The 19,472-nt window shown below is 41.8% G+C and overlaps 2 protein-coding genes across 2 annotated transcripts; one reads left to right on the top strand and one right to left on the bottom strand.

Annotated features, from left to right (window-relative positions):
• On the top strand, positions 1–8,133 carry LOC124149719. Its single transcript, XM_046521464.2, has 5 exons — positions 1–157; positions 2,666–2,740; positions 3,562–3,630; positions 5,844–6,059; positions 7,253–8,133. The coding sequence occupies exons 1-5, from the start codon at positions 59–61 to the stop codon at positions 7,406–7,408; spliced, it is 615 nt and encodes a 204-aa protein (XP_046377420.2). The 5' UTR covers positions 1–58; the 3' UTR covers positions 7,409–8,133.
• Positions 8,134–9,536: 1,403 nt separating this feature from the next.
• LOC124149662 lies at positions 9,537–15,616 on the bottom strand. Its single transcript, XM_046521390.2, has 3 exons — positions 15,556–15,616; positions 12,813–12,940; positions 9,537–12,183 (listed from the first exon to the last, which is right to left on the bottom strand). The coding sequence occupies exons 2-3, from the start codon at positions 12,916–12,918 to the stop codon at positions 11,318–11,320; spliced, it is 972 nt and encodes a 323-aa protein (XP_046377346.2). The 5' UTR covers positions 12,919–12,940; positions 15,556–15,616; the 3' UTR covers positions 9,537–11,317.
• Between the last annotated feature and the right edge of the window lie 3,856 nt (positions 15,617–19,472).

Raw genomic sequence — 19,472 nt, 5'->3', positions numbered from 1 at the left:
TATAAAGACCGGGTTGGTAGGAGACGCCTCATTTCGGGATCAACTTTGAAACGTCAAGATGGCAGCTGTCTTTCTTTCCGTTCTGTGTGTCCTCTTTTTATCAGCCTTCACGTCAGCTACTTTCAAGGTCGCTCAACGGAGGCTTCAAACAGCTAGTGTGAGTATGACCATGCAGATCTCAATGATGTTCACCGTGTACACATTAATTATGTGGGGGACCCGAGAAGATCCGGGGTAGAATAGGTCTTCAGCAACCCATGCTTGCCGTAAGAGGCGACTAACGGGATCGAGTGATAAGGTTCGCTGACTCGTTTGATCCATGTCATCGTATCTCAGTTGCGTAGATCGATGCTCATGATGTTAAACATTGGATTATCTGGTCCAGACTCGATTATTTACAGGCCGCCGTCATATAGCTGGAATATTGTTGAGTCAGGCGTTTAACAACAGACAAACAAACACAATTATGTGTGGAAGTTAATTTTACTCAAATAGTATGATGAAGGTCTTATGTTTTATGTAATGGTAACATGACAATGATGTAGGTAGCATTTAGGGATATTTTGAGATAGGGAGTCAAGGAGATACTTTGTTCGAAAAATCTTGAGGTGAGGTGAAATCGGGTTTAACGTCACGTCCTAGATTATTGCACTTATATAGCGACGTGCATGCACATGTGTGTGTGTGTGTGTGGCTGCTTGTACTATTTCGGACTGATGCCGATTTATAGTGCTAGCACACTGAGATACCATGCTGCAGTTAAACATGAATACCCCACTCAGACACAGTATACTGACTCCGAGCCGACCAGTCCTTGTTTTTGCCCCTGTATGCCGAGCGCCAAGCAGGGTAACAACAAGTATCTTTTAAGACCTTTTGTTATGACGCGGCCGGGGATCGAACCCCGGAACTTCCGCTCTCCGGGCGGATGCTCTACCACTAGACCACGGAGGCGGTCAAGAGCTTTTTCCCCCTTCATAAAAATGCGTCATAAAAAAACTTGACGAGAGATATTGTTTATATAAAGCAATTATATTAAGTGCCTGCTTTAATGTTAAGATTTCAAAAGTTTCACGGCACGAAATTATATGATGTTTTGTTATGTATATATCAACACTGGACTACGTATGATAAAGCACTACTTTACTGAAGCAAGATTCACCGGAATCGAGTCCACTCCAATATTGCTTATTGGCGATAGATGTATTTCGTAATAAATAACATAACTATAAGTGTATTCTTTATACCCTAATGCAAACACAAGGCTTTGAAACTAGATACCACTATACATACATGTATCACCGAGTCTAGTGAGCGTACATGTTATATGCATCTTATAATATAGATACAGTACGTTGACTTTACAGGCAAGAATTTACATGTATGAAAAGATGTTCACTTCTTGAATACTATGTACCACAATTGTATTGACATTGTATTGATTGTATATATATAGAGGTTATCACGCGAGTGTGTTTGGGGATGGTAAATATCCTGCATTAGGAATAAACATTGTATTTAGCGAGCCTTGGCGAGCTAAATACATAGTGTTTATTCCTAATACAGGATATATACCATCCCCAAACACACAAGCGTGATAACCTCTTTATCATAAAATGTCATTCTTTAATTCTGTGCTTCAAAATCGCTTTACCCTCACTCACAAACATTACCGAAGCATTGCGAGTTTTCCTGGAATGCGCGCATTAATATTTATTACGTCACAGGGTAAGTGATGTGTCAGTCGGACAGTGACAGTAGCCAATATAGTTCCAACTGAAATATGTTTCTTATACACTTTCGCTGTAATCCATCGGTCTGTCCGCTAGAGTAACTGCCCTTTGTCAAAGGGAAACTACTCTAACCCTAGTCTATGAGACGTCACGGCCACGGTCAGACGTTGTTGACAGTCGGTCTGTCCTGTCATAACGATAAGAAGTGTTGTCAGATGTACACACAGCGACAAAACGAAACAAGGTAACAATTCAAACATATTTCGGCCAAATCCAACTATTTTAATTTGTGGAGGAGGTTTCAAGCCGCAGAGGTCTACAAGCACAGATATGGCTACTGATCACGCTTGGCTAGGTCTCGTGCCCTCGCCAAATTGTTTCGAAATGTATATCTCCAAAGTTGCCAAAACTTATAAAATGCCTTAGCTACGTCATAGTTAGACACAGATTTTCAGTATATTAGACTGTTCTTTTGATAATGATAGCAATTATCCCTGTAGTTTATCCAGATTCCCGATGGTTAATTCTGACTCGATCGCCGAATGACGAATGCGACGCCGTGTTTGTTTATAAACAGTGAAAGTAGTCCCTACGTGACCTTTGATATTTGCATCTCTATCCGCATATGACCCCAACGGATATCGTTTTTATCCGTTGGCTTTATCCTGCCGAGGATTCTAAATGATCGCAAACAATGATCTTTTCCTGTCATGATTCGGTCATGTTCGACGATGTTGTGAGGTGTTCGGTTGTGTTTACAGTCTTGTATACCATACCATACCATCGTGTGGAAAACGTAAAACCTCCAATGGGTTTGAACGTTTCAGGTGAACTTCTCAAGGTCAGGTGACCGGTATTTTGTCCAATGGGAAACGTATAGATCTTGTGAACTTCACATTACAGAATTGATGTGTGACTTTATTCCCTTCCAGGAATGGCAGTTGATCGACACGTGGACGTTCGAATCAGGCTACGTTCGTTTCAACTACAACATCACCTTTCCTCGGGTAAGAACGCATCGTGGTCGGCGGCTTATGACGTCCTTCCCTGTCATACCCCAGACGTCATCAATAGGGTTGGTTGGTTTGTTGTTTAACGCCGCACTCAGCAATATTCAAGCTACATGACGGCGGTCTGTAAATAATCGAGTCTAGACCAGACAATCCAGTGGTTGATATCATGAGCATCGATCCACGCAATTGGGATACGATGACATGCATCAACCAAGTCAGCGAGTCTGACCACCCGATCCCGTTAGTCGCCTCTTACGACAAGCATAGTCGCCCTTTACGGCAAGCATGGGTTGCTGAAGCGTCAAACTGACCAGTTGTGTGGTGGATGGACAGTCCAATATGCCACAGATGATGATTCCTTCGTTGGGACGGGTGGAGGTGGTGAAGGGGTAGGGGTAAGGGTAGGTGGGGTGGGTGTGTGGGTGTTTGTTGTCTAAGGGTGCCGCAACTCGCTGTGCAGAGTAACGTCCCTTGGGCACGCCAGAACCGTCAGGTCACACTGATTATGTTTCAAGGTTTAACAAGACCATACCCGTGCTTGTGGGTTGCACTCACATCACGCTGACACGCCGTGTTGTAACTGGACTTTTGTTCAAGCGGCGTTGAACTCAACTCATCACTTCGCGAGATATGGCCAAGGAGCTACCACTGTACCTATACAGCAAGAACGACGGGGGAAGTATCAATGTTCATGGGAAATCCAGGACTACGGATATTATATTATGAATCCTTTTCAAGGACATGTGTCTTATGAATGATATATCACCACAAAAATAACACTAATTCTTCTCAAACTTTTCTTTCCTTCTTTTTAGAGCTATGCTCCCATGAAGTTCCTTTTCTACAAACAAGAACAGTTCTTCCAGGCGAACGAAGGAAGCAAGGTGAGTATTCACATCCATGAGATTGTTTTACTGCAGTGTACATGATCTCAAATTGAGCTTGAACCTATTCTGTTCTGGATTTCTCCTTTGGGGTAAGACCCGTGAAGATCCGGGGTAGAATAGGTCTTCAGCAACCCATGCTTGCCGTAAAAGGTGACTATGCTTGTCGTAAAAGGCGACTAACTGGATCGGGTGGTCAGGCTCGCTGACTTGGTTGATGCATGTCATCGATCCCAATTGCGTGGATCTATGCTCATGACATTAATCACTGGTCTGATTAATTGTCTGGTCCAGACTCGATTATTTACAGACCGCCGTCATATAGCTGTAATATTGCTGAGTGCGGCGTTAAACAACAAACCAACCAACCAACCTTTGGGGTAAACTTCAGCATGATATCTGTATGCACTTCGGAAATTCTTGAAAATATCTCTAAGACTGAGACAAAAATGGACAGACAATTTATTGACCTTTGTTTCCTCTAGAAGAGCAAATAACAATAACGTAGGTTTGGCCAAACCGATGATAATATATGCCATCTGGGAAAATGTTTGTATATATCATTATAGTGAAATTGTGTATTTTGTGTATACATGTATATGGATTGTTAAATGTTTATAAGTGCAAATCACACACTCACATCAAACACTGAGGGCAAGATCAAACTTTCAGCAACCAATAACCACATCATCTTCAGCTACATCATGCGTTCTCTTATGTAAACTGCTGATCGAAAGAAAGAATGTTTTTATCGTAAATAACTTTTAATACATTGGCTAGTGGATACTGAATTCAGGATGAAAACGAGTCCCCAAACACACCCAACATCATCTGACTGTTCGATAGTTTGAGAAGAAAAGACTGTTCGTGATTTTTTTATGACACGGGTCTGTTTGTGACAGCACGACATGAAACTGCATAGCGGATATAAAATGCAACGGCTGGATCCCAAAACATCAAAGGTCATAAAAACACGCGAGGTTATCAGCAGAACAAAGAGGGGTGTGTGTCTTTGAATGGCACTGATGGTAACCACGTAGATCCCTATTGCAAGAACGGTCGGGTGCAGCCGGCTGATCCCTGTGATACTGACTACTTCAGGGGTATCACCAGACTGGGCACACAAGGGGCAGACCGGAAGCTGGAGGCCAAATGTGACCACGCCACAGCAGAATCGGCATCTGGGCACGTTACATATGCGTAACCACTTCCAGGCGGTGACGTCATCGGCGTTGACATGACTGGGACCGAGTGATTTTCACCCCATTGCCTTGACCCGTCAACATCGGCGAAATAGACGCCATTAGTATCGAGGTCTGTGACGTGATTGGTCAAGTGTACTGTTCAGCTAAGAGAGCTCCGCCCTGATTGTCGGCTTCGGGTGTATCGTCAGTGTCACCTTAACGTCTTGAGGCTATTATGATGAAACGACGGGTTAATTTTTTCCAACATTAGCAGCCGGTAGGACGAGATGGTAATTATATGACTGTAAACATTCAAAAGCCTGATGAAGCAGGATCCGTTTATTCACTCCTCAGGGAACTGGGAATACGATTTGAACGCACACTGATCTATTCGGCGGATTGATGTAATTGTAGTCTATTTCTTATTATCATTATTAGTTTTATCATCATCATTATTATGAATATAACTATTATTATTGCATCGTTGCTCTACATTGAAACACAGTGTAGTTATCTCCTCATTTCAATGTTACAAATGAATATTTTAAATCAACAATTCACAAACCGAGCTGCATTACAATGTATTGATGGGAAGCAACGGTCTTTCTATTGTTTTTTCTAAAACCGGTCCTTTTTTGTATTCACATGACACATTACGTGATAAAATATGTTACCTTTAAAGATGACAATAGAATATAGTAATAGTACTTAGGCAATACAATTTAAAAAATACCGCAAAGCTCAAACTGATATCAATCATGTATGTTTCTGGGGGCGGATGGCCCAGTCGTTGTACATAGTTACGTCCCTTAGGCCTGACAGGAACTGCTTTCGTGGAATTGAAACCCCGTCCGCCCTGATTATGTTTTAGGCTTATACCAACGTGTTAATTGTCTTGGACATGCGTCACCTTGGGCTTTCATCCAACACCTAGCTGACATGCCGTGATATAACTGAAATGCTCCTCAAATCGGCGTTAAATTAAACCTCACTCACTCACAGATGTACGTATGTTTGCTTTTATGACAGACTTGCGACGAGAAGTTGTCTGTTCTACAATTCGGCGCCACCGGTCAACAAATCCTGAACCTTGACGTTGGAATGACCCAAGCCGGCTGTATGCAGCGTTACGACTCCACCATGGGGGACAGCGTCACCTGTAACGGCCGCGTTACCTTCAACGTCGATCGTGGTATGATGTGGTACGTGGTGGGCAACAGATGTGGCACAATGAACGGAATCTCGGTACGTAATACACCTTTACAGCATTTTACCATTACATGATAGTCAGGACGAGTGCATACATGTATTAACGTTTATTTATGTAAAATGAGTGAACGAGTGAGTGAGTGAGTTTGGTTTTACGCCGCTTTTAACAACATTCCAGCAATATCACGGCGGGGGACACCAGAAATGGGCTTCACACATTGGACCCACGTCGGGAATCGAACCCGGGTCTTCGGCGTGACGAGCGAACGCTTTAACCATAGGCTACCCGACCGCCCTTTACGTAAAATGAAGAAGGGTTATAGTTTCTTTGCAGGGTTCAACGTTTTGTGCCTCAGCATTATAAATAGCCCTCGGGTATGAAATGTAAGGACAATTTCTCCTATCAATCGTGTGATATGGGTGTAGATGGACCTTATGACTATTTCCCGCATCCCCCACAATGTAACTTTGAAAACACGCAGAGCTCTTGCTCCTCCTTGCTGCAACGTCCTTCAGTCATGTAATGGGTTGCTGAAGACCTACTCCACCCCGGATCTTCACGGGTGTTCAGTCATGTCAGACCCGTTGATGGTGGGTTCTAACTCGCTTCCATCACTTCAGATGTTCGGCCCCAATCACGCCTACACGACGTGACCTAATTCACATACTGTTTAATACGGTGAACGTGTACATGTACACCTCAATCCTCACTCACTGAAATAAGATTAGATCCGGGGTAGGATAGGTCTTCAGCAACCCATGCTTGCCGTGAAAGGCGACTATGCTTGTCGTAAAAGGCGACTAACGGGATCGGGTGGCCAGGCTCGCTGACTTGGTTGATGCATGTCATCGTATCTCAATTGCGCGGATTGATACTCATGTCAGCATGTCAGTCACTGGATTTTCTTGTCCCGACTCGATTATTTACAGACCGCCGTCATATAGCTGGAATATTGCTGAGTGCGGCGTTAAACAACAAACAACAACAATCACTGAAATAACAAATATATTAGATACATATTTGACGACACTTCACATCAAACATTATGATACTATAACATGAAAGCAACTAGTAGCGACAAAATCCTTTCCATACAAACCGTTATCTAACAGTTAATATGTTATAAATGTACAATCGGTAATTAATACCAGTCGTCAATTATATTGATAAATTAATTACTGTATTACGAGAGCAGTTCTTGCTTGAATGTCTTCCTCTCCCTCTGCAGGGCATGGACGTGTGGTTCTACATCGACAACCAGGGGGAGACAGAGGGGGAAACCACACGGCACCCTGGCTTCCCTACATACTCCGGCCAATCAAAGGCCACGTTCACGGCCTTCACCTTGATTCCCTTCCTCGTGCTGAAACAATGTCTGGCGTAGCTCTCATTGGTTGGCCTCCACACGTATATAACAATCAACATATTCCTGATGACTTCATATTGAATTGTTCCTGAGATATAAAGACCCGTCTATATTCTTAACCCAACTAGAGATCCAAGGCGTCAGAAGTTTGTTTTTCCTAATTTCGTGAAAAACCTATCCATGTTAAGAAATTATTTAGCCGAAAGAGATCGACTTTTTCTCGTCTTGTCGACATATGTCATGCAAGGATAAGATATAACTTCTTTATTACAATTAGGAGCGACGTTTCGGTGTAGGTTCTCACACCCTTATCAAGCAATTGCAATAAAGAAGTTGTTCATCCATATATCTTACTCTTACTTAGTCCACCAAATTTTAAATGCCTCTCAAAAAAGAAACCATATGCCATTATAGATTCATAACTGGGTGCATTTAAACATTTTTTTGAAGTTCAGTCCATCTTTAAGACAGGATAAAATTGATGTTGATAATGGACACGCCCCTGGATGTCGAGTACCATATAGTGACTAGTTACCTACATAACACCTTGTGGATATATGTAGTTGAGAGGAGAATCGCGCGTTGGAATGTTGCAGTCTGACGTCGCCATTGCCATGGCGACTGACTTCTGAACAGTGTACCTAATACTCTGTATTCTATACCGGTGGTTGTGCATGCACACCCCGTACGAGAACGATAGAGTGTAATTTGTCTGTATATGATAATAAACGCTATTTTCCTTACGATTGTTCACGAGTGTTTGATTTTGTGATGAAATGTTCACATCAACTTTCATTACTTTCTGCGTTGGAAACAATCAATTTGGGGTCGGACAGTTGCTACCCAGATGTGAGAATGATAGGTCTTCAGCAACCCATGCTTGCCGTAAAAGGAGACTTGCTTGTCGTAAGAGGCGACTAACGGGATCGGATTGTCAGCCTCGCTGACTTGGTTGATGCATGTAATCGTATCCCATTTGCGTGGATCGATTCTCATGATGTTAATCACTGGATTGTCTGGTCCAGACTCGAGTATTTACAGACCGCCGTCGTATAGCTGGGATATTGCTGAGTGCGGCGTTAAACAACAAACGAACAAAAAATGTTATCGACAACATGACCAAAGACCCATGCACTTCGCGTATCTCGTACAACGGATGACTCAATGGCCCTCGAACTTTAAGTAAACATTATGTAGAGTAATTTTATTTTGCTATCCCAGACAGACAAACATTTGAAAAGGTGAAAGAATAAAATAGATACTCACACGCAAAAGAAACGCAAGTGGTTTTAAGCAAATAGGTAACAAACACGGAACCGTAAATTGATACGAGTTTTAGCATGTAGTGAAGCCTGATGTTGTTATCAATATCTTTGGTTGCATTTTGGAAGCCCCGAGTAAAAACGCAACATAAAAAACGAATCGCCAAAACGCACCATTTCAATGAATATGGGGGTTTCATGCAACCATTTCTCGCGAAATCGAAAATGCACGAACTGTGACGAACTGTAGTGGGTATAAAACTGTGGCCGATTCTTGGACCTACCACTCCTTGGTCAACAATGCCACGCCTAACTCAAATTTAGAGAAACCAGGCTATCGGACGTTTGGAAGCTGGAGAGTCTGTCCAAGATGTTGCCCGTCATTTCAACGTTAACATAACCACAATTTACCTTCTCCTGCATCGATACAATGCTATACAGACCACAGGTCTTCCTCGGAGCGGTCGTCCTAGGGTCACCACACCTCTACAAGATCGGCAGATTACCCGTCAACACCAGCGACATCCGGCATAGTGACCCACGTTCTGCAAAGCAGGGTGGGTTCCCCAGTGTTCTATTGTATACTGGTTTACATCACCTCTTATTTAGACCATTAAGCTGAGACGCAGTGATATTACAGACCTGCTATAAAGACGTTAAACACAACATACTCTCTTGTTAACAAATACTCACCAACAAATTGGTGTTGAAAGTGGATGTCATTCACCGTGACGAGTCCTTTAGATCAGCTGGTCGTTTCATGTCAAGATCAGTTGGCTATGGGTTCAAATCCCATATTCGCCTTTAATTAAAGTGTTTAGTCTTTCAACCGTTATTAAAGTGGTCTGTCCCTCAATCAACAGGAAATCAAAATGCAAGTAAATTAATCTTTATTCATTTAAAGGCACCAGCTAGAAATATATACTTCCATATGGACATAATTTACACTGAAACACTTTGAAAACACAAAATGGTCTCAAACGTTAAATTGTGTTGTTCTGGGTTAAGATAATCTATCAAAAACTATGTCGTCGTACGAGTTCGAATCTCATTCGATGTTTTTTTAGATAGCCTTTTTATTATTCTGATTTCGAGTTTAAATTGATTTTGTGTTATCATTAATATAAGCAAACGTTCAACAATGAACACCTCAGATGTGGCCTTGTTACTTTGGCGAACATTCGACAGCTAACATGTGTAAACATTGTTTTCATGAGAACGTATTCAATAACACTTCGGAAAAGAGGAGTGACTTCTACTTTCCAATAGTCTCCTTTTCCTTTATGTCGAGCAATATTTCTGCAGCCCCAGCCTTTGGAGTTTGACAACTTGGTTCTATCGAGGTCTTTCTACGAAAGGTCCAAATGACGTCTTATGACTCTTGCTCTAGAGATGCTTGATCAGGATTACCACAATCAAGGCTTTAAATCTTTAAACGTGTCTTGGTACACATGTGGAGTGTCAAAATATATGTCTGTTGCAATCCACTATTTTGGCTTGAATCATATTTTCCCGTGAACAATAGATTTTTCTCTGCAGGTGATACTGACAAGTGTCATCTGTAGAGTAGAATACGCCCAACTTTTCGAGAATACCTGGTATCATCACTGTAAGATAGTGATTCCTAAACACATGTTCATGATATAGTCGGAATCGGACTATGGAATCTGATTTCAATACAGATTCACATAGAGTACAAATTTCCCAATTCATAACCGAATTTAGTTGGTTTTGATGTAAATGTTATTGTTATTTTCACAGAATTCTTCTTTCCGCAGTTGCAGAGTTTTCATTCCTAAGTCATAGCAACACTCGTTTTCGTCACATCAGGTTTTCAAGAGTGAGCTAGGTAATGTCATATTTATTTAGTTTTTCAATGTAGTCACACTATACAGGCAATTTTCATTTTGTGTTTGTGAATACATTATAACAAATCTCATAAATCAAAACAAATAGAACATATTAAATGCATTAACAAACTGTGAAATTAGATTTGTATCAAGAAATCTGGTAGCAATAAATGTGGTAACGTGAATGTGTGTGCTCCAACCATGAATGTTATGTGACAAGAAACATATGCAACATCATAAAATGTCGGTGCCTATCCCACTCAACATGGACTCATTGAACATTAAAACATATTCCAATAACATTTTGAAAAGAAATGTGATAAATCAGACCACATTTTCCAAGGCCAATACCGATCATTAATCGGAAGATTATTAATTCTAGTGCAAATATACATTTATGCATGAATAAGTGACTTGTGTTGTACATTGCTTAAAAGTATTTTTAGTTATATCTCATCTCAGAGAGAGGAGGAGAGAGAGTGAGGCGATTTTAAACATTCAGTAGTTTGATGAAAGCCGGCAGTAGCGGTGTTGGCAAAGAAGGTGTCTTAATCTGGTGTCTGGTATTCCGACCACCGATCACGGGATCCATGGCCCAGACAACTTCACGAATGTTTACTTGTTCAGATAGTTTGTAGACTTCTTGTAATATTGAATGATATCGTGTTGCTTTCTTATTATTAGGGAAAGGATTTTGTCGCTTTTATTATTCCATATATTTAGCCAATGTTTTTGCTATCTCCGTGATCAGTTTTCAATTATAGAAAATCTCATGCTTTGGTTTCATCTGGTTTCGGCTATTTTCAATCTTCACTTTATGGGCCAACCTCCTTTTCAACACCTTCCGGTTTTGGAACTTCCGGTTTTGGAACTTCCGGTTTTGGGTCCGGTTTCGTGTCACTCCCAGCCGTGCTAGCAACCACAGCCATACGAGGCAGGACAGGGTCCGCCTTCTTTCTGACAACAACAAGTGTTATCTTGGCAGTGAGAGCCACAATCGTTAGGCCCAACAGCACAGCCGTGACGATGAAGTTGGCACTATTTGTAGCAGGCAGGCTGACCAGAATACCGATCAAGACCCACATGACAACAGCATAGGGGGTGAAGGTATAGCGGGAGTATTTGTCCAGGACAGTCAGGTCAGTTGCAGTGTAGGCAACAAGGAAAGCTGCGATAAAGGCAATAACAACAGAGGAAGCAGTATTTTGGTTTATGATGGGATCAGATCGGTAGACCACCAACACGGCCATCGTGATGAAAGTAGCCATGGACGTCCAGGTAGCGTACAGGCCTATACCATTCTGAACCAGACCTCTGATGAGAGCGTCGTCCACCCTGCGATTCTGTTGAACCAGAACAGTTCTGTTCTGATACAGAGCTATGTAGGAGATGGCTAGAGATGCAAACAGGGTAACAGAGATGAGGAGCAGACCAACGAATGATACGGACACGATGTCCGTGAAGGCTACTGAGTTGATGGCGATCTGGATAACAAGTGCCAGAAAGTAGATACCAAGGAAGAGGGGGGTCAGGAGCACCGGGTGAGGGCTGGACCTGCACACCAGGATCAGAGAGTAGATGATCCAGCTGACCTGCCAGGAGTAGACGAACCAGGCGATGACCAGGGTCCAGCGAGCCGGGTAGACGTCCAGCACGGGAACAATGTTTTGCAGTGCTGGAACTAAGGAAAATATTTACTCGTGTTAGTTGAAAATTAATAAGTAATCATTTAAATAATAATTACAAAAAACGTGTCTTTAAAAATACATCGACACTAGCATATGGTTCATAGCTATATGTGACGCCTTGCAGCCTGTTATGTAGGGACCCGTGAAGATCCGGGTAGAATAGATCTTCAGCAACCCATACTTGCCGTAAAAGGCGACTATGCTTGTCGTAAAAGGCGACTAACGGGATCGGGTGGTCAGGCTCGCTGACTTGGTTGATACATGTCATCGATCCCAATTGCGTGGATCGATGCTAATGATGTCAATCACTGGATTGTCTGGTCCAGATTCGATTATTTACAGACCGTCGTCATATAGCTGGAATATTGCTGAATGCGGCGTTAAACAACAATCAATCAATCAATCAATCAATCAATCAATGTTATGTAGGCTTCCTGTAACGTTAATAGTTATGTCGGCACAGTCATTTTGGTTTTAAGGTTACTGTTACTTGGTCGGCATGGTAAGATAAGATAACAGTACTGTGTCGACACAGCTGTCCAATATGGTTGTTAATAAAGACCTTATAAAACTCGGGGTTGCAACTTTAATCCGTTAAACAACATCCTCTCGCTCTCTGTACCTGGATCATTGCTGTATATGCCGGCGATGAAGACTGTGATAGCAACGATGAAGAGAACGACGATGGCGGAGTTGAGCGCCAACAGCTGAACGTACTGTTTGTTCATCTTGAACCCACGGTTTCTGGAGCTACAAAAAATTGTGTATTTGTGTCATTTTGTGTTTTGCTGCTACCACAATTGTCAGAGCGATATCAGTTGAAACAATATAGAAAAGAACCGGGAACCATAGAAACATTTAGAGACGTATGTACGTTAAGAAGAGATGTGTATCACTTAATGACAAAACTAACAACTAGTTAAGTGTTACCACAGCGTGTCTTTATTCTTTTCACGATAAGCTGCACGAGATGCATTTCGCGTCATGGATCTATGACGTCACATGTGATGCGTTCATGAACGTCGGTTCACGCAATATGACAGTATGTTCGTTTGCTCATCGAACCAATCTGATATCTCTTGAATATGAGTGATTCTTCATATATATACCAACATGTATGGTACTTCGGTGAGGGGACACGGGTGGCTCAGTCGTCTCAGGCGCCGCGATTCGCTGTGCAGAGTTGCGTCCCTTGGGCACGCCAGAAACCTATGATTGTGGGTTCGAATCCCGGTTCGCCCCGATTATGTTTCTAGGTTTGTCAGCACCATGCCCGTGCTCGTGAGTTTCACCGAAGTGGTAAACGTCTGAGACCTGCATCACTTTGGGCTTTCCTCCCACATTAAGCTGACATGCCGCGATATAACTGGAATACTGTTAAAAGTGGCGTTAAACCCAACTCATTCACTCACTCTTTTGTCGGTGAGGTTCTTTTGAAACCACATGGCTATCTGATAAAGTGAAAGACTGTTTGAGGAGGTAGGCTGCTTTTAGCAATATCGAAGTTATACACGAGTTTGACAAACACGGACGAAGGCTTTACCCACAAGGCTATCCCATTCACCGCTGTGTGCAAACTACATTCACCCACACAGTGAATGAAAGTAAGCACAATCAATCAATGCAATGGTAATGCTACATAGATCGAGATGACCTGATGTTCCTTCTCATGGAACCGCAGTGTGCAGTGGTCCTGAGTGCGAAATCGGTCCTACCGAAGCGCGTTGTTAAACTTGTAACATCCTCATCCTCGTGTACACTGATATCTGATCAACTCGAACCCATGACCTCAATTACCCGTGTGGCACTGCTGACCCATTTGTCGTGCATCGTGGTAAAAAAATAGATTATAATCGAATACCAGATTTCACCTTCTGATGTTTCTATTTTTTGTCAGCACTTTACAATTTTTTCGTCGGTTTCAGCAAAATCTAACCCAAACAGCCATGATTTGAGTCCCTATTTTGATGCGAGCATAGAGTGATGAGACGGAACGATGTTACAATACAACAGGGTGTTGGTCCAGCTCTGCGATATATGTCCGTTATTCGGATAAAATTCTAAAACATAGCAATATACAGCACTAGCTACACCCGATATATCCTGAACGTCATCATCAAACAAAGACGTTTAAAGCACTACTTACACCTAGCTTATTCTGAACGTCATCATCAAACAAAGACGTGTAAAGCACTACTTACACCTGGCATATTCTGAACGTCATCATCAAACAAAGACGTGTAAAGCACTACTTACACCTAGCTTATTCTGAACGTCATCATCAAACAAAGACGTGTAAAGCACTACTTACACCTGGCATATTCTGAACTTCATCATCAAACAAAGACGTGTAAACACTACTTACACCTAGCTTATTCTGAACTTCATCATCAAACAAAGACGTGTAAAGCACTACTTACACCTGACATATTCTGAAATTCATCATCAAACAGAGACGTGTAGAGCACTACTTACACCTGGCATATTCTGAACTTCATCATCAAACAGAGACGTGTAGAGCACCACTTACACCTGGCATATTCTGAACTTCATCATCAAACAGAGACGTGTAGAGCACTACTTACACCTGGCATATTCTGAACGTCATCATCAAACAAAGACGTGTAAAGCACTACTTACACCTGGTATATTCTGAACTTCATCATCAAACAAAGACGTGTAAAGCACTACTTACACCTGGTATATTCTGAACTTCATCATCAAACAAAGACGTGTAAAGCACTACTTACACCTGGTATATTCTGAACTTCATCATCAAACAAAGACGTGTAGAGCACTACTTACACCTGGCATATTCTGAACTTCATCATCAAACAAAGACGTGTAAAGCACTACTTACACCTAGCTTATTCTGAACTTCATCATCAAACAAAGACGTGTAGAGCACTACTTACACCTGGCATATTCTGAATTTCATCATCAAACAAAGACGTGTAAAGCACTACTTACACCTGGCATATTCTGAACTTCATCATCAAACAAAAACATGTTAGCAATACTTACACCTGGCATATTCTGAACTTCATCATCAAACAAAGACGTGTAAAGCACTACTTACACCTTGCATATTCTGAACGTCATCATCAAACAGAGACGTGTAAAGCACTACTTACACCTAGCTTATTCTGAACGTCATCATCAAACAAAGACGTGTAAAGCACTACTTACACCTGGCATATTCTGAACGTCATCGAACATTGACTCTCGGAGTGACGAACCAACTATTTACCTCCAAACCCATCACACCGACCGCGTAATTCTGCTGATTTCGGCATGGTTTTATTTTAGCAGAGCTTCATTTCTGTTGCGAAATAATTCATACGAGTATGAAATAGGCTACTTACGACTCCTGCAGCTGCCCGTGCTCCCGGATTCAGACAGCAAACTGATCCAAGTGTATGTAGGGCCAACATCAGACAGTCACATAATGGCCGATTGGTATTCCGAAGGCGTGAAATGTAAATAAACATTGCCACACCAAGTTCTAATTTATTGCGCTGTAAAACACATTGATCGTGGACACAGTTCAGTCGTGTTTGCTAATTAAATATTCTAATCTGAACAAGTACAACGAAAACTCGTCAGTCCGGACGCATCAGGACCGAAAACCTCGCCTTTTATACCATTCTCGCTGGAACGTCCATATGTGTTATGGTTAAAATGTATGGTCAGTTATTATGTATAAAATGGGGCGGTCGGGTAGCCTAGTGGTTAAAGCGTTCGATCGTAACGCCGAAGACCCGGGTTCGATTCCCGACATGGGTACAATGTGTGAAGCCGATTTCTGGTTTCCCCTGCCATGATATTGCTGGAATATTGCTAAAAGCGGCGTAAAACCCTACTCACTATTATGTATACTAGACATAATAACAAAATTCTATAAGTAAGAATGCAATAAGAACATCAATATGTTTACTGATAATTTTTTTATTCTTTCCAAGTAAAAATGAAACAGATAAATGTAACAATGTGAGGTACATTGGCTGAAGACACCATTACCGTTTATCAATGGTCAACATATGGAAAATGTTCATAGTTATGTTGTTATGACATGGCCTATCTAATTGATCTGATCTTCACAAGTCAATCAACAACACAAATTCTTCCCGAATTTTTGGTCCAATTCGATGCAACACGTTTTCACTGTATATCTGATCTTGAAAATGACTCCATCTATGAATCCATGATCGTGTCGTCAAATTCACTGACCTTGAAACATCCGTCGACTTTGAGCTCACTAAGGCTCAGAGTCACCCAGTATGTTGTAACTGGGTACCGGGTAGGATGAGATGTATATGTGTTTAGCGCTCTGGTATACTCCGAAGGGTGATGAGAATGTACGCTTCAAGTATGCTAATAGCATGTTATATTGGCGGCTAGTTATCATAATATTTTCCATCATAGCTGTCGCTCATGTAATGCATGCATCGTGATTTTTCCACAAATATAACTGCTCTCTGTGTATGGGTCCCCTATTAGTGATATCGGAACAGTCTACGATGGAGATCGAGGGGTCACTTTCGACAGCTGTGGTACCTTCAAACCCTAGATGCTTAACTGAAATATTGTTCAGCCCAAGTCAATTATAAGGATTCATTTCAGTGGAAGACTCATTTAGTTATGTTTTACGACGCTTGTGGAACTATTGCAGCCAGTGGGATAATAAAATGGCCTCCACACATTGTATCCATATCGGGAATCGACCCGGTACCTCAGGCGTGAAGACCCGTGAAGATCCGGGTAGAATAGGTCTTCAGCAACCCGTGCTGTAAAAGGCGGCTATGCTTGTCGTAAGAAGCGAGGGTGGTCAGGCTCGCTGATTGGTTGATGTATGTCATCGTATCCCAGTTGCGTGGATCGATGCTCATGATATCAATCACTGGATTGTCTGTCCAGACGCGATAATTTACAGACCGCCGTCATATAGCTGGAATATTGCTGAGTGCGGCCTTAAACAACAAACCAAACCAAACACACAAACCTAAGGCGTGACAAGCAAACGCTTTACCCACTAAGTTACCCCCCGTCCCCTATTAAAGTAAGGAGAACAAGAGAACTATAACTATAAGGCTAATATTTGCTTTTCAAATATGACATAAAATTACGAAATATGAAGATGAGCTTAGCAAACATTACTTATACGTATTCCAAAATATACCTACTGATGATAAAATTTATAAAATACTCATGGAGTACACATGTACACGGCTAATATTGCGATCACGTACACAAGCACCATCACGCGTGTGTATAAACGACCTACCTAGACAAACAGCCACCAACTGTATTTTATTAAGAGCAAAGGTTATATCATAAAACACATACTTCATTCTGAGAGACTTCTGAAGCCGACATGGTAGATGCGGCTTTTTTCAGAATTGCTTCTGTAATATCGTTACAGCTGGTTCAACGGATTATAAGTCATCCCATCCTCGTATTTCCAGAGTGTTATAATCCGATATAGACTGTCTTTTAAATACCCTGGATATGCGTATATATAAGATATTGATAGCTGAAATTGTATTTCTTCACTGATTGAGGATACGGACGTTTTCCATCATTTACATTTTAATCAATGGACATCTAGATGCGTACATGTCAATCAACCCAATAAGACTCTTCATTCATAGTGTTGTTTGACAGGACTGACGTTCGATATTCAGGCTTGCCAATAGATACATCGTTCCCAAAAAACAGAATTTAAATAAATTCTACGTATCAAAAAAACTTTTACACAGGTTGTAGTGTAATTTTTTTTGTGTCACTCACTCACTCACTCATTCACTCACTCACTCACTCACTCACTCACTCACTCACTCACTCACTCACTCACTCACTCACTCACTCACTCACATAAAAACCCGGTATAAATCTCACTTGTCCTTTCCTGCAAAGTGGCTTAACATGTACAAATGTATCTGTAAAAGTCCTCAGAGCCCAACATAATTATAATGGAGTGAGCGTCATTGAGTATTTGTATATCTGTGTTTATAATAAAACCTGTATTCTTTCATCATGTTTATTTCTGACAAAGCCTCCGATACGTTCGAATTGTCGGAACACATTGCAAGCTAATTGTACAGATCAACCCTTTGTGTAAGAAGGAAAGTGTCACAACTAGAATGTAATATGGCTTCAGACTGTCGCCATCCGTGTCTGACATAGATACATTGTGGCTCACGCAGTCGACCAGCCTCGAGTTGGATTGTACAAAAGCTACATGTTCCAACTCATGTTGCACTTGAAACGCATACACTTTCTGGTTTAATCAGATTAGTTATGAACACATGCCTCCAGCCAGCCAATCACAAATTCGAATGGTATTAACTGCTGCTCTCATCTGCTCCTTGAGTGTGGGTTAGAAATCCGCTCATAAACGCTGCACTGATTGAGTGCGGATAACAAACACGCTCTGATGCATTGCTTGAGTGTGGTTTAAACATCTGCTCTGAAAAACTGCACTGCTAAAGTGGGAGTTAAGAAACGGTTCTGATACACTGCCCTTCTTGAGTGTGGGTTATAAACTCGCTGTTATACACTACACTGCTGGAGGGTGGGTTAAAAACCCGCTGTTATACACTTCACTGCTGGAGGGTGGTTTACAAACCCGCTCTTATACACTACACTGGTGGGGTGTAGGTTACAAACCCGCTCTTATACACTACACTGCTGGAGGATGGGTTACAAACCCGCTCTTATACACTACACTGCTAAAGTGTGGGTTACACACCCGCTCTTATACACTACACTAGTACTGCTGGAGGGTGGGTTACAAACCCGCTCTTATACACTACACTGCTGGAGTGTGGGTTACAAACCCGCTCTTATACACTACACTGCTGGAGTGTGGGTTAAAAAAAACCCGCTCTTATACACTACACTGCTGGAGTGTGGGTAAAAAAACCCCGCTCTTATACACTACACTGCTGGAGTGTGGGTAAAAAAACCCCGCTCTTATAGTCTGGACAACGTAAGTGTTGGATAAAAAACCACTCTGACACATTGCATGGCTTAAGTGGGGGTTAACAAACCACTCTGATACCCGGCGCTGCAAAAATGTGGGATTAATTCTTTAATCCCTCTCTGACACTCTACTTAAGTGTGGGTTAAACACCCGCTCTGATACACTTCACTGCTTGAACGTGGATTCATAAACACATGTATGCTCATGCTTTAGTCGGAATTATACAATCGATACTGTTTTCGGTAGAGATTTCTGATGAATGCGGAAGGGTTTTGTCGCTTTTATTTTATCAAATAC

The sequence above is a fragment of the Haliotis rufescens genome, unplaced genomic scaffold (genome assembly GCF_023055435.1).
Source record: "Haliotis rufescens isolate VD_foot unplaced genomic scaffold, xgHalRufe1.0.p SCAF_18, whole genome shotgun sequence".
Lineage (NCBI taxonomy): Eukaryota > Metazoa > Mollusca > Gastropoda > Lepetellida > Haliotidae > Haliotis > Haliotis rufescens.
The sequence above is the reverse complement of the archived record's forward strand: the minus strand, read 5'-3'. Positions and strand labels throughout refer to the sequence as shown.

What these genes read in the sequence shown, in the direction of transcription:
- LOC124149719 (XM_046521464.2), top strand. Translation starts at nt 59, where the DNA reads ATGGCAGCTGTCTTTCTTTCCGTTCTGTGTGTCCTCTTTTTATCAGCC. An exon ending in ACAACATCACCTTTCCTCGG is followed by an intron (nt 2,741 to 3,561) that starts GTAAGAACGCAT and finishes CCTTCTTTTTAG; the next exon opens with AGCTATGCTCCCATGAAGTT. An exon ending in GCACAATGAACGGAATCTCG is followed by an intron (nt 6,060 to 7,252) that starts GTACGTAATACA and finishes CTCCCTCTGCAG; the next exon opens with GGCATGGACGTGTGGTTCTA.
- LOC124149662 (XM_046521390.2), bottom strand. Translation starts at nt 12,918, where the DNA reads ATGAACAAACAGTACGTTCAGCTGTTGGCGCTCAACTCCGCCATCGTC. An exon ending in CATATACAGCAATGATCCAG is followed by an intron (nt 12,184 to 12,812) that starts GTACAGAGAGCG and finishes TATTTTCCTTAG; the next exon opens with TTCCAGCACTGCAAAACATT.